The sequence below is a fragment of the Ruditapes philippinarum genome, unplaced genomic scaffold, assembly GCF_026571515.1.
Source record: "Ruditapes philippinarum isolate M1 unplaced genomic scaffold, ASM2657151v2 ctg67_1_1_1_1, whole genome shotgun sequence".
Lineage (NCBI taxonomy): Eukaryota > Metazoa > Mollusca > Bivalvia > Venerida > Veneridae > Ruditapes > Ruditapes philippinarum.
In genome coordinates, this window is record NW_026859561.1 from 456,540 (window position 1) to 468,983 (window position 12,444).

At 32.6% G+C, this 12,444-nt stretch overlaps 1 protein-coding gene across 1 annotated transcript; it reads right to left on the reverse strand.

Moving 5' to 3' along the window:
* Positions 1-562: 562 nt before the first annotated feature.
* Positions 563-12,152, reverse strand: LOC132756995 (uncharacterized). The gene is made up of 3 exons (XM_060748156.1): positions 11,994-12,152; positions 2,683-2,889; positions 563-1,712 (listed from the first exon to the last, which is right to left on the reverse strand). The coding sequence occupies exons 1-3, from the start codon at positions 12,037-12,039 to the stop codon at positions 1,480-1,482; spliced, it is 486 nt and encodes a 161-aa protein (XP_060604139.1). The 5' UTR covers positions 12,040-12,152; the 3' UTR covers positions 563-1,479.
* Positions 12,153-12,444: the final 292 nt, after the last annotated feature.

The following is a 12,444-nucleotide window of genomic DNA, read 5'->3' on the forward strand; positions in this document are numbered from 1 at the left end:
CCATATTTCAAGTTTCATAAAAATATTTTCAGTTCTTTTTGAGTTATCACTGGATCCAGTTTATGTCTTAAATTTGCCATATTTTCAGACTATTTGTTGCCATAGCAACCAGAATTTTCAAACATAGGAAGAAAAAAAAAAGACGTGCATAATCCTCCATACTGCCATCTATCCATATATCAAGTTTCATAAAAATATTTTCAGTACTTTTTTTTTGCGTTTATCGCGGGATCCAGTTTTGTGGACGGACGGACTGACGGACTGACGGACTGACAGACTGACAGACAGACAGACAGACGGACAGACAGACGGACAGACAGACAGACGGACAGCAACCAGGAATTTTCAACATAGGAAGAAAAGAAAAAGAGGTGCATAATCTCCAGACTGCCATCTACCCATATTTTCAGTAGTTTCATAAAAATATTTTCAGTTCTTTTTGAGTTATCACTGGATCCAGTTTATGTCTTAATTTGCCATATTTTCAGACTATTTGTTGCCATAGCAACCAGAATTTTCAACATATGGAAGAAAAAAAAAAGACGTGCATAATCTCCATACTGGCATCTATCCATACTATCAAGTTTCATAAAAATATTTTCAGTACTTTTTGCGTTATCGCGGGATCCAGTTTTGTGGACGGACGGACTGACGGACTGACAGACTGACAGACAGACAGACAGACAGACGGACAGACAGACGGACAGACAGACAGACGGACAGACGGACGGAGGGTAAACCTAAAGTCCCCTCCGGTTAAACCGGTAGGGGACTAATAAATTTTCAGTCCCCCTTTAGATATCTTACATATAACTAATAACAAATACTGTTTATGAGAAAGCACTATGCAGTCAACAATGTCATAAAGTTTGATACTCAAAAATCCTTAAAATCCTTCATTTAGATAGTTTTAGAGTTTTCAAATACTGAATACATACAAAACTCATGTAAAAATAAATTGGACATTTGTGTTACTATGGTTACTTGCCTCCAGGTAAAACATCAAAACAAAAAATTTTTTTTTTCAAAAATGACACTTATTACTGTAATCTAATATTGTTTATTCATATCATTTTCAATAGTCTACAATGTTCATGATGAAATACCTATACATGTAGTTCTGACCCTTTTTAACTATGTGTCACTAATGCTTTCTTATGTTTTCTATAAAAAAAACATTGCCTGAAAAGGTGTTCAATCTTTTTTTTCCCTAGTAATGTTTACAAATAAAATCATTTTAATAATAAGATTTTTAGAATGAACCTGAGAGCATACAAACTAAATGAGTTTAATGACATCTAATCCTTTGTTTTAAGTGAATGTTAAGCATCTTTAAGCTGGACTTGTACTATTTTACTGTCTCCTTTACCATGGTTTTTACCTTTTCAATGGGGCTGTTGGGTTACAATTAACAGCAACTATTTATCATTATATTATCACAGAGTCATAAAGTTTATACAGTGTCACTTGATTATCAGTTTAAAAATCACAATCTTCAACGTTAAAGTAACCGTCATACAGCCCATTAAAGCCAATGTACAATTTACCATCTTCTGTGACCTTGACAGGATATGCCAATGTAGACTGAAGGTCATGTCCTTTGGGAAACTTGACTTTTCCTGTCTCAAGGTCAATCTTCCATCCATGCCAAGGACATCTGACAACAAGCTCATCTGCTAGTTCTTCTATATCTCCAAGATGCAGAGGACCACCTGATGAAAAATAAAGGATCAGAACTAATAAAATTATTACTTTAAGGTTATTACATCACAACTGTGCCTTGTCATAATAACTGTTGAATATAACAAGCTTTGTGACTATACCTTTGAAAGTTTTCAATCATTCTATTTAGTAAGTATATTTGACATATACAAAGGGACATAAATCCCAAATATAAAGATTTCAGAATAATGTCCCTTGTCTCATCACTGTTCCTTGTCATGAAAAGCAAGTAATTCACATTTCATACATCTTGATTCCTTGATAGTTTTGAAATCATTTTTTCTTGAAAATAAGCAGTTTTGACCAAACTGAGTAATGACAGTCACTCATATGAGCTGTTAAAATTGGTAAATTTTTTCTTTTTAGCATATTATTTTCTATCGTCAGCAATAAACCTTTAAAGCAGTATGCCTTCAGATTCATACTCATTTACATGAAAATATTGAAACCATATCTAAAAGTAAAATATTGCGAAGTGAACAGAGTAATTTACACATTGCAAATGTCACTAACAATCCAAGTAAATTACCTAAATAGGCATAAATGTAGTATCATGTGACATAGATTGTGAATACTATAATAGTTTGTTTTAAACTGTAAATAGATTTTTCTCAAGTTTGATTTGCTATGAAAATACAACTTCTTATCTGGAAGCATGCACCTGTTAAGATTAAGAGCTTTTATGTACTTCACCATTTGAGCCGCGTCATGACAAAACCAACATAGTGGGTTTGCGACCAGCATGGATCCATACCAGCCTACTCACCTGCTCAGTCTGATCAGGATCCATGCTGTTCGCTATCAGTTTCTCTACTTGTAATAGAGTTGGTAAGCGAACAGCATGGATCCTGATCAGACTGCGCGGATGCGCAGGCTGGTCTGGATCCATGTTGGTCGCAAACCCACTATGTTGGTTTTGTCATGATGCGGCTCATTTGATAAGTAACCAAGGTTTCAAACCTGCATGAGGACATTCCTCTTTCACAGCATATACCCTCGTCTTATATCTGAATAGTGCTATATCTTGTTCATTTGCTTGTGTGAGGGTTCCATGCTCTTTGTCTTTATGAGGGATGACAACACCATTTTTTCTAGGTGATGCAGGAGGGGTTAATATCACCTTACTGGACTTGCATCTCTGAACAGGTATAGACCAATCAAAAAGATCTGTAAAATATAAAAAAAATTATGTAATTCGAACACTGTCATGCTGATGTATGTCAATAAGTTTCGTTTAGTTAATATGCTGATTTTGTTTTTTTAGTATTTTGTTTATGGTTGCCGGGACAAATAACCCAAATAAGCCTTGCCTAACTTAAAACTACATTGTACATATATATATATCATAAGGCAAAATGGCTATTTTGGACAAAATCAAGTTTCTGTTATCACATACACTTAGGGTATGGAGCTCCAATACAGCATATATTATGTTATATTGTAATTGATTCATTATGTGTTTATACTGGGATTGACAAATATACAATCTAGCACAGACACTTGAGATGTGGATTTCGAAATGCATTAAACTCTAAATTAACTGTATATATGAAAATCCCAGCACACATACTTATCATATCGTATTCAAATGAATCACACTTTGAACATGAGAACCAGTCTGACTATAGTCATAACCATTGGGGAATATGCTGGTTCCCACATTCAAAGCATACCACATTTTGAATATTGAAAAGGCAAACTGAAAGACACATTTAAATTTGTCAAAAAAGATTTTGTAAATGGAGTAAAATGGCAATACTTATGACTTAATTACTTCACACCTTACTTAATACAGTAATACACAACATGTCAAATCGTACAAGTTACAACATTTCATAATTGAAATTTGTTAGTATAAAGTGTTCCATTTTTTCCATCATATAAATATATACCAGTCATTCCATAAATTTATGCTGTTTACAGATATGAAATTTAAAATGATTATAAATCGATCAACATAAAATCATAACTTAACACCCCGTGCAGAAAATGAACAAGAAGTCCTGGGACTATCCCAGGAATTCCTGAGAAGTCTCAGGAATTTGTCCTGGAAAAATCCCAGGATTTCCTGAGATAATCCTGAGACTTTTTTCACACCGTTAAATGGGACTGGACAATCCCAGGAATTTCTTGAAGACAGGAAAAAACAGGAAAAATTATTGCTCTGCTATCCCAGGAATGTCTTGTTCTCAGGACAGTCTTATAATCCCAGGAAAGTCCTGTTCCCAGGACAGTCCTGTAATCCCAGGAATGTCCTGTTCCCAGGACAGTCCTGTAATCCCAGGAAAGTCCTGTTCCCAGGACAGTCCTGTAATCCCAGGAAAGTCCTGTTCCCAGGACAGTCTCATTATCTAATAAATGTCCTGTCCCCAGGACAGACATGTAGAAATGTAGAAAACAGTAAAAGCTGATATTTTAATAAATGCTGCTTTGAAATACTAATTTAAAGCACAAATTTAGTTCGTTTAAAAATATTTATTTTAATATTTCATCATATTTTACATTTTATATGTATACAATTATTACATATAATTGAAGGGATTAGAACAGAAAAATTTATTATGAAAAAAATCACACACTATTTCCAATGTCAGCAAATTAGAACTTAAGATCGAGGAAAGTTTATAGATTTGAGAAAAAAAAACACTGAAAAGTTTGACTGTGATGGCATCTAGAAGCTAGCTTTGATTCACAAGTTAACAAACTTTCCCTGCATGGCATTTACATCATTTTGCTCTCAGGCTCCCAGCTTACTATCTTTCAGCCTTGAACAGTTGGCACTCTGATTGACACCCTGACTCCTTCATTATTTCTGGAAAAAAAGACATGTTCAGCAATACTGAGTGACTGTCAAGTACAGTTCTATTCTTTTAAGCAGTGTAACAATTATTTATCATAATGTGTTTGTATAAATAAACCAAATTCTAGCCCCCTTAGCATTATCAAATTTAACAAAAATGTGCATATAATTAGCATGAGAAGAAAAAGGTCCCTAATACATATGAAGCCTTGTTCAAGTGATTTTTAAGAAATGACATATTCACCCTGCATTTAACCTGCCTACATCAAGACTTTGACTTCTTTCTTTAAAAAAATCAATTTAAAGAAGAAATGTGTTCTGATTTTTAATTGTCTTTTATTTCAAAAATAAGATTTGTTCATTGTAATGGAGAAGAAAAAGGTTTTGTTGAAATTAAAGTTTTGTAATATCAAATAAGCAGTGATGTCATGAAACTTTACATGCAATATAAACACAAGTGGTGGCATGGCCAAATGCAGGTTAACAAATCAGACCAGTAATCGAAGGATTCCTTGCCATATTTGTTTAAACCCTGTCAGCAAGCCATTGTTTCCTTGAGAAAGAAACTTTACACTTATAATGCTTAGTACTATTTGGTTGCAGAATAATTTGTTGCTTATAAGTTGGATGTAAAATTCAACCAAGGTAAGAACTTAAATGCAACTTTCATTAAAATAAGAATTTTAAAAGAAAGGTAACAAGAACCGGTTGAACCGGGTGATGCTCCCCGAGAAGGTTCTGGACACAGGAAAGTATAAAAAAAATGAACAAAGGGCAATAACTCCAAAATTAGACCAGGCTTTGTTTAGGTTCTTGAAGCGTTGCAGTTCTATCCAATTATATCTAGCTACCTACAAAGTTTCATGTTGATATCTCTAATAGTTTTAAAGTAATGTCCAGGACAAAAGTCAAAAAGTAAAAATAAACAAAGGGCAATTACTTCAAAATAAGGCAAGGCAGAGTAATGATTCTTAAGCACTGCACTTCCACCCAATGAGACCTATCTATCTACAAAGTTTCATGTTGATATCTCTTATAATTTTAGAGTAATGTCCCAGACAAAGTTCAAAGTGTCAAAATGAACAAAGGGCAATAACTACAAAAGTAGGCAAGACAGTGTTACAGTTCTTGTGCACTGCAAACTTACTCAATGAGATCTATCTACCTACAAAGTTTTATGTTGATATCTCTTATACATTAAGAAATATGTCCCGGACAAAGTTCAAAGTGTAAAAATAAACAAAGGGGGATAATTCAAAATTAGGCAAGGCAGAGTTAAGGTTCTTGTTCACTGCACACCTACTCAATGAGATCTATCTACCTACAAAGTTTCATGTTGATACCTCTTATACTTTTAGAGTTATGTCCTGGACAAAGTTCAAAGTGTAAAATAAACAAAGGGGGATAATTCAAAAATTAGGCAAGGCAGAGTTACGGTTCTTGTGCACTGCACACCTACTCAATGAGATCTATCTACCTACAAAGTTTCATGTTGATACCTCTTATACTTTAAGAGTTATGTCCCGGACAAATTTCAAAGTGTAAAATAAACAAAGGGGGATAATTCAAAAATTAGGCAAGGCAGAGTTACGGTTCTTGTGCACTGCAAACCTACTCAATGAGATCTATCTACCTAAAAAGTTTCATGTTGATACCTCTTATACTTTTAGAGTTATGTCCCGGACAAAGTTCAAAGTGTAAAATAAACAAAGGGGGATAATTCAAAAATTAGGCAAGGCAGAGTTACGGTTCTTGTGCACTGCACTTCTACTCAATGAGATCTTTCTACCTACAAAGTTTCATGTTGATACCTCTTATACTTTTAGAGTTATGTCCCGGACAAAGTTCAAAGTGTAAAAATAAACAAAGGGGGATAATTCAAAAATTAGGCAAGGCAGAGTTACGGTTCTTGTGCACTGCACTTCTACTCAATGAGATCTATCTACCTACAAAGTTTCATGTTGATACCTCTTATACTTTTAGAGTTATGTCCCGGACAAAGTTCAAAGTGTAAAATAAACAAAGGGGGATAATTCAAAAATTAGGCAAGGCAGAGTTATGGTTCTTGTGCACTGCACTTCTACTCAATGAGATCTATCTACCTACAAAGTTTCATGTTGATACCTCTTATACTTTTAGAGTTATGTCCCGGACAAAGTTCAAAGTGTAAAATAAACAAAGGGAAAGGGGAATAATTCAAAAATTAGGCAAGGCAGAGTTACGGTTCTTGTGCACTGCACACCTACTCAATGAGATCTATCTACCTACAAAGTTTCATGTTGATACCTCTTGTTGTTTCAAAGTTATGTCCCGGACAAGAAAAGGGGACGGACGGACGGACGGACCTACGGAAAGACGGACGGATTGACGGACGGACAAGGCGGCGACTATATGCTCCCCCGAAATTTTTTCGGGGAGCATAACAAATGGTTTCAAATAATTGTGCAATGAACTATTTTTTTCTTCTGGGAAAGATTAAGAATAGTCAAATATAGTTATTTAAAAAAATAAAGCATACCTTTTGGGGCTCAATACTGCACATCATTATTCACCTAGCATCTCAGAGTCAGACTCAATACTGGCCCCACTTTAAAGCCTGCAATTTGTTTGAAATCTAATATCAGATTTTTCCATTGAAAACAACACATAAAATAATTATGATGACCCTGTCTTATTCAGTGGCATAAAACTTACTGACAGGTGTGTATAGAACTGTACCATTTAGTCCTCATGATTTTAATTTGTTTCACATTATTTTAACTTGCAGAAATAAAACAGACAATCTATCTATTTATATGCTATTTTCTATATTATATATGTTACAAATTAATGTGACAATCAAATCTAGATTGAAATCAATTGTTAGTAAATTGTTTGATATACATATATAACCTGTTTCTGTATAAATGTAACTAAAGGTTTAATTACCTCATTCTGTTGTATATCTCCTTGTCCCAGGTGATTCTGATTCTTGTCATTCTTATTAACCATAACTACACTTATTAAACTTAAACACCTGAACATCTTAAACAAAACTATATCTCCAAAATTGCTTAAACAGGAAGTAGTCTCCTCTGTAATTTACACTATTTCCAAGCTTCTAGCTGACCATTCAAACTGGACAGGTACATCATAAGGTAAAACAGGGTTAATCCAAAAATCAAAGCAGTTATCATTTTATATAACATTCATTGAATGTAAAAAACCACATCAAATAGCTAATAGATAAGTAGATTTAAAAAATCATGAATTTAATAAAGAAGAAAAATTGCAATGTCCTATACATATTCTGCATATCATTCAAATTTGTAATGTTACCTCTCCCTAAAATAATCATATGGAACAGTCTGATTTGTAGGAATGACCAGGGAGTAAATTAGTCATGCACATTATGGTGGGAGAACAAAGGTGGCCAGTTTTATCAGATCTTTGATCTGTGTGGTGTTATATCTAAGTGGGTGTCCTAAGTGTATGCAATTATCAGGCATATTGGTTCCCAATGATTTGAAATAGATAAAAATGACAGTTGCATGAGCTTGAGTAAAAAAAAGTACTGTAAGAAGTACAATAGGTTGAAAACATATACATTTCAATGTTTGTAAATGCAAAAAAAAACTAGAGTAGAATAATGCTTTGGGTAACTTTTATGTTTTTGTTTTGAAATGGAATGACAGAATTTCATTTCTTTCCATGGTCCACACAGAAATCACTGATTCCATGCCAATTCTGTCCGTATTCCGCTCAGAATATGTGCCAAAATTATGTGCAGGTTATATACAATCATGTATATTTGATTTTCCCTATTACAATATCTTATTAAATGAAAAAAAATAATTTCCTTGCTATGTTCAAAAATCAATTAGCAATTTTTTCTTAATTGTTTGTGATTAAGGTCTAAGATTATAGAATTTTAAATTCTGAGTATTTTGATACCCATTGTGTTAAAGAAAACTATTACAAACCGACTTCAATATTTTATCAATTTTTCTCCTTTTTTATACTTAGCATTTTTTCAGCTTTGCTCAGTAATAAAAAGTCTCACAAAAGTTATTTCATTTATTCCTCTGTCTAAAGAACAGGAATTAACAAGACTTCTTACTTTTCACTTTACAGAAAGGCCTTCTAAGAAAATATCTTTCTTGTCTTTGACTAAAGGACTTCACTATAAATGAAGTCCTGAAAATTCCTGTCCTCAGGACATATTTGAAAATAAAAGTCCTGAGATTTCCTGTTTTTTCCTGTTGGTAAGATTAAAGTCCTGACAATTCCTGTTTTGTCCTGTTCAGTATGTTCAAAAGTCTCGAGATATCCTATAAACAGGACTTTTGTTAAGAGGTAGCAAACAAATCCTGGGATAATCCTGGGATTTCCTGGGACTTCCTGAGAACAGGAAATATTTTCTGCACGGGACTTTTTCAATAAGGAGAATATGTAGTTAAGTATCCGGGACATCAAAAATTGCATACATTTTTGGAACAACTGATATGCAATTTGGTAATAATACCGAAATGTTTTCTACGGAAATATATATATTATATAGGGATGGTCGCTATACGTCATTCTATATTAAACTGTAATGTACTTTTTGTCTTAATGGAGACAAGCAGCCTTAATTTCATGTAAAATAATTATGTCTAATTATGTTGTTTGGATACTTTAAAGTTTCCATGCCCCGATGTATATTAAAGGATTGCGGTGAACGAGTATGTTATGTCAACTAACACCTCCATTGTCCGAGCACGTGTATGCTTGCTCCTTATTAGTAAAGGTGTTATGATGAATGGCTACCGCTACGTCTTTTTATTTTAATCAAATCATAATCATTGGATTCAAATTAAATACTGTGATAATTTCCAATCAACTATTTCTGAAATTCATGCAAATTATTTAGGGGTTGTTCTCATCTTTGAAATGAAATCTGATTTGATTTCGGTAATGCAACACATTAATAACAAGGGATGTAATCATGATATAATATACATATCCGTCTATAACATCATCATTTTTATAATTAAATATTATTTTCCTTTGTTTATGGTTCAGTTTGAATGACTTTATATCAATTAATTAAACAAGATCTATTAAAATGTTTATTTTAACTTTTACAAGCCGATTTCGGTATGGTAACATATATTTCGGTTCGTGACAAATCAGGGAAGTAATCTTGATATTTAGTTATTTGTTTCTAATTTCATTATATATAATTATTTCGAACTGATTTTTTGCATGAAAGTCAAACTAAAACTATTGTAATAGATTATAATGGAAAAAATATAATAGAACGCTTAATTATGATTTTACAAGTCGATTTCGGTATTGTAACATATATTTCGGTTCGTGACAAATCAGGGAATAATCTTGATATTTAGTTATTTGTTTCTAATTTCATTATTAATAATCATTTCGAACTGATTTTTTGCATGAAAGTCAAACTTAACCTATTGTAATATATTATTATGAAAAAAATTCTGCATTCTGGAATTAATATTTCAAGGTTAAGTTTTCGTATTTCACAAGGTCAAGTTGATCTTAGATCTGCTTATGTCATATTACATGTTGGTACCAATGATGTAACTGGCCCTCGTTCAGAAGATGAGATTATCTCATCTTTTAACGATTTGATCTCCAATGTTCGTCAACAATCTTCTGGAAGCATTATTGTATCTGCAATTATTCCACGCCCTATAGATTTTGATACAACTGGTAATAGGGTTAAAAATTTAAACAATAAATTGGTTCTACTATGCAAATCTAGAAATGTTATTTTCATTAGAACTTTCAAACCCTTTCTTAAATGTGGCTTGCCCCGTCGTGAGTATTATGCTATAAAAGACGGTGGTTTACATCTTAATCTAGAAGGTACAAGGCGTTTGAAAGAATTTTTCATTAATACCATTACTCACTTAAAGTAATTACAACTTAGTGTTGGATGAGCGCTACATGTTTACTGCAAGTTTCAATATTTGTATTTCTAGACAGCTTGTTAAGTAAAATATGTAATTCGTAATTATTATAATCTTTAGAATATACATTCGTAAGATAGTGTCATGTTCTAATGTCATTATGTCTTTGCTTGAGGCACTTGGTTTCTCAAGAAAGATTAAATCTTACAAACTGGCAATGGCTAGTATTGAAGATTACTTTCTACTAAGGAGGTTAGAAGAATGCCTCTTAGTGGTTTTGTTATTGTGTATACACTTGTTCTAGAGTGTTTCAGGATATTGAATTTAATGTTTATATTCAAATATATGCATTAGTTGATATATGTACTTTATGCCTTTGCTTGAGACACACTGTTTCTCAAGAAAGGCTCAGTCTCGTAAGCTGGTAATGACCAGTCTTGGAGATTATGCTACTAAGGAGGTGGTATGAAAGCCTCTTAGTAGATTTGTATGTATCTGAACTTATATTTGCTGATGTTTTGTATTTTGTAATGTTTTTTGTTTGTATTTTTCATGGCCATGGGTGTGGCTGGATTATGAATATTACTTCTGTAATGATTAATGGATTGTCATGTGGATAGACAAAGACATTTTGATTGAGTTTCATGATGAAACAATTTTCTATTTGTATTGAATAATAGAATCATTTAATATGAATGTGAAACATGTGATCTCGAATTACCTAATAATATTATATCAAGATTAAAATTTCTCTTGTGTTTTCTTTTAAATGATAACTTATAATTTTGTTTATTTTGAACTAAAATAACTTAATTATAAGGTTGAATGAATTTGACCTTTTTAAAAAACTCTTTTTCATTGGTGGATTTTAATTTATGCATTACGTAGGCAGTAAACAACTTTCTATTGGTCGCCTATATTTTTGGCGGTAAACTTTTTTGTCTCTTGCGCTTCTGCATTTTTGGTTCATTCTGTATTCGTTTGACAAGAAGATCACATGTTGAATATTCTATTTTACCCTCCACGCCCGCCCTTATTGTGTGTTATTTATATATTTTATTGTACAATATTGTATTTTGTAGAAGTTATATTTGAAGAGTTGCTGGATTATGAATATTACTTCTGTAATGATTAATGGATTGTCATGTGGATAGACAAAGACATTTTGATTGAGTTTCATGATGAAACAATTTTCTATTTGTATTGAATAATAGAATCATTTAATATGAATGTGAAACATGTGATCTCGAATTACCTAATAATATTATAGCAAGATTAAAATTTCTCTTGTGTTTTCTTTTAAATGATAACTTATAATTAAAGTCAAACTTAACCTATTGTAATATATTATTATGAAAAAAATATAATAAAACGCTTAATTGTGATTTTATAAGTTGATTTCGGTAATGAAAAGTTGATTTCGGTTACTTTACCGAAATCAAGTTGATTTCGGTATCGTAACGTACCGCAATATATTAGACGCTAAAGGCTTGTTATAGTTCTTGTCGGTCTGGTCAAGCCTGCCCAGAAGCAAAAATATCTCAAAGCTACGACTATCATAGACCCACCTTTGAAACGTAAGTTTTGAACGGGAAGGAATACCAGTTGATCCATATCGAATCATTATCACACAAAGCAGCAGAGATAAATACATATAAACAGTAATTTGTTAACTTTGTTTTGATTTTTGCCAATCTCCCGCCATCTCTTTTGTTTACATTGTGCTCGTTCTTTCTATGAATCGTAATAAATACTTCAGGTATGAAAACACTATATTTGTAAAACCGATCTTTAATACGGGCAAATCTTGTCATCAATGCAGTCATTCAGCATTAAAAGTTGGCAAATTGTGTTTAACGAATAATAAATACCCAAATCGCAAAATTAACCTAAATTTACTTATTATTATAGGAACCTTTGCAGCAGTAATCCTAATGGTACTGTACTATGTACTGGGAGCAAGTGAACTGGAGTCAGAGGTATGTTAGGTTTTTTTTATATAAATAGAAAAAATGTTAA

Bases quoted from the DNA above. Each gene is read 5' to 3' on its own strand.
- LOC132756995 (XM_060748156.1), bottom strand. From the start codon at position 12,039: ATGGATCAACTGGTATTCCTTCCCGTTCAAAACTTACGTTTCAAAG. The intron at 2,890-11,993 runs GTGGGTCTATGA...TATATTTTACAG, and splicing joins TCAAAACTTACGTTTCAAAG to ATCTTTTTGATTGGTCTATA. The intron at 1,713-2,682 runs GTTTGAAACCTT...ATTTTTCATCAG, and splicing joins AGAGGAATGTCCTCATGCAG to GTGGTCCTCTGCATCTTGGA.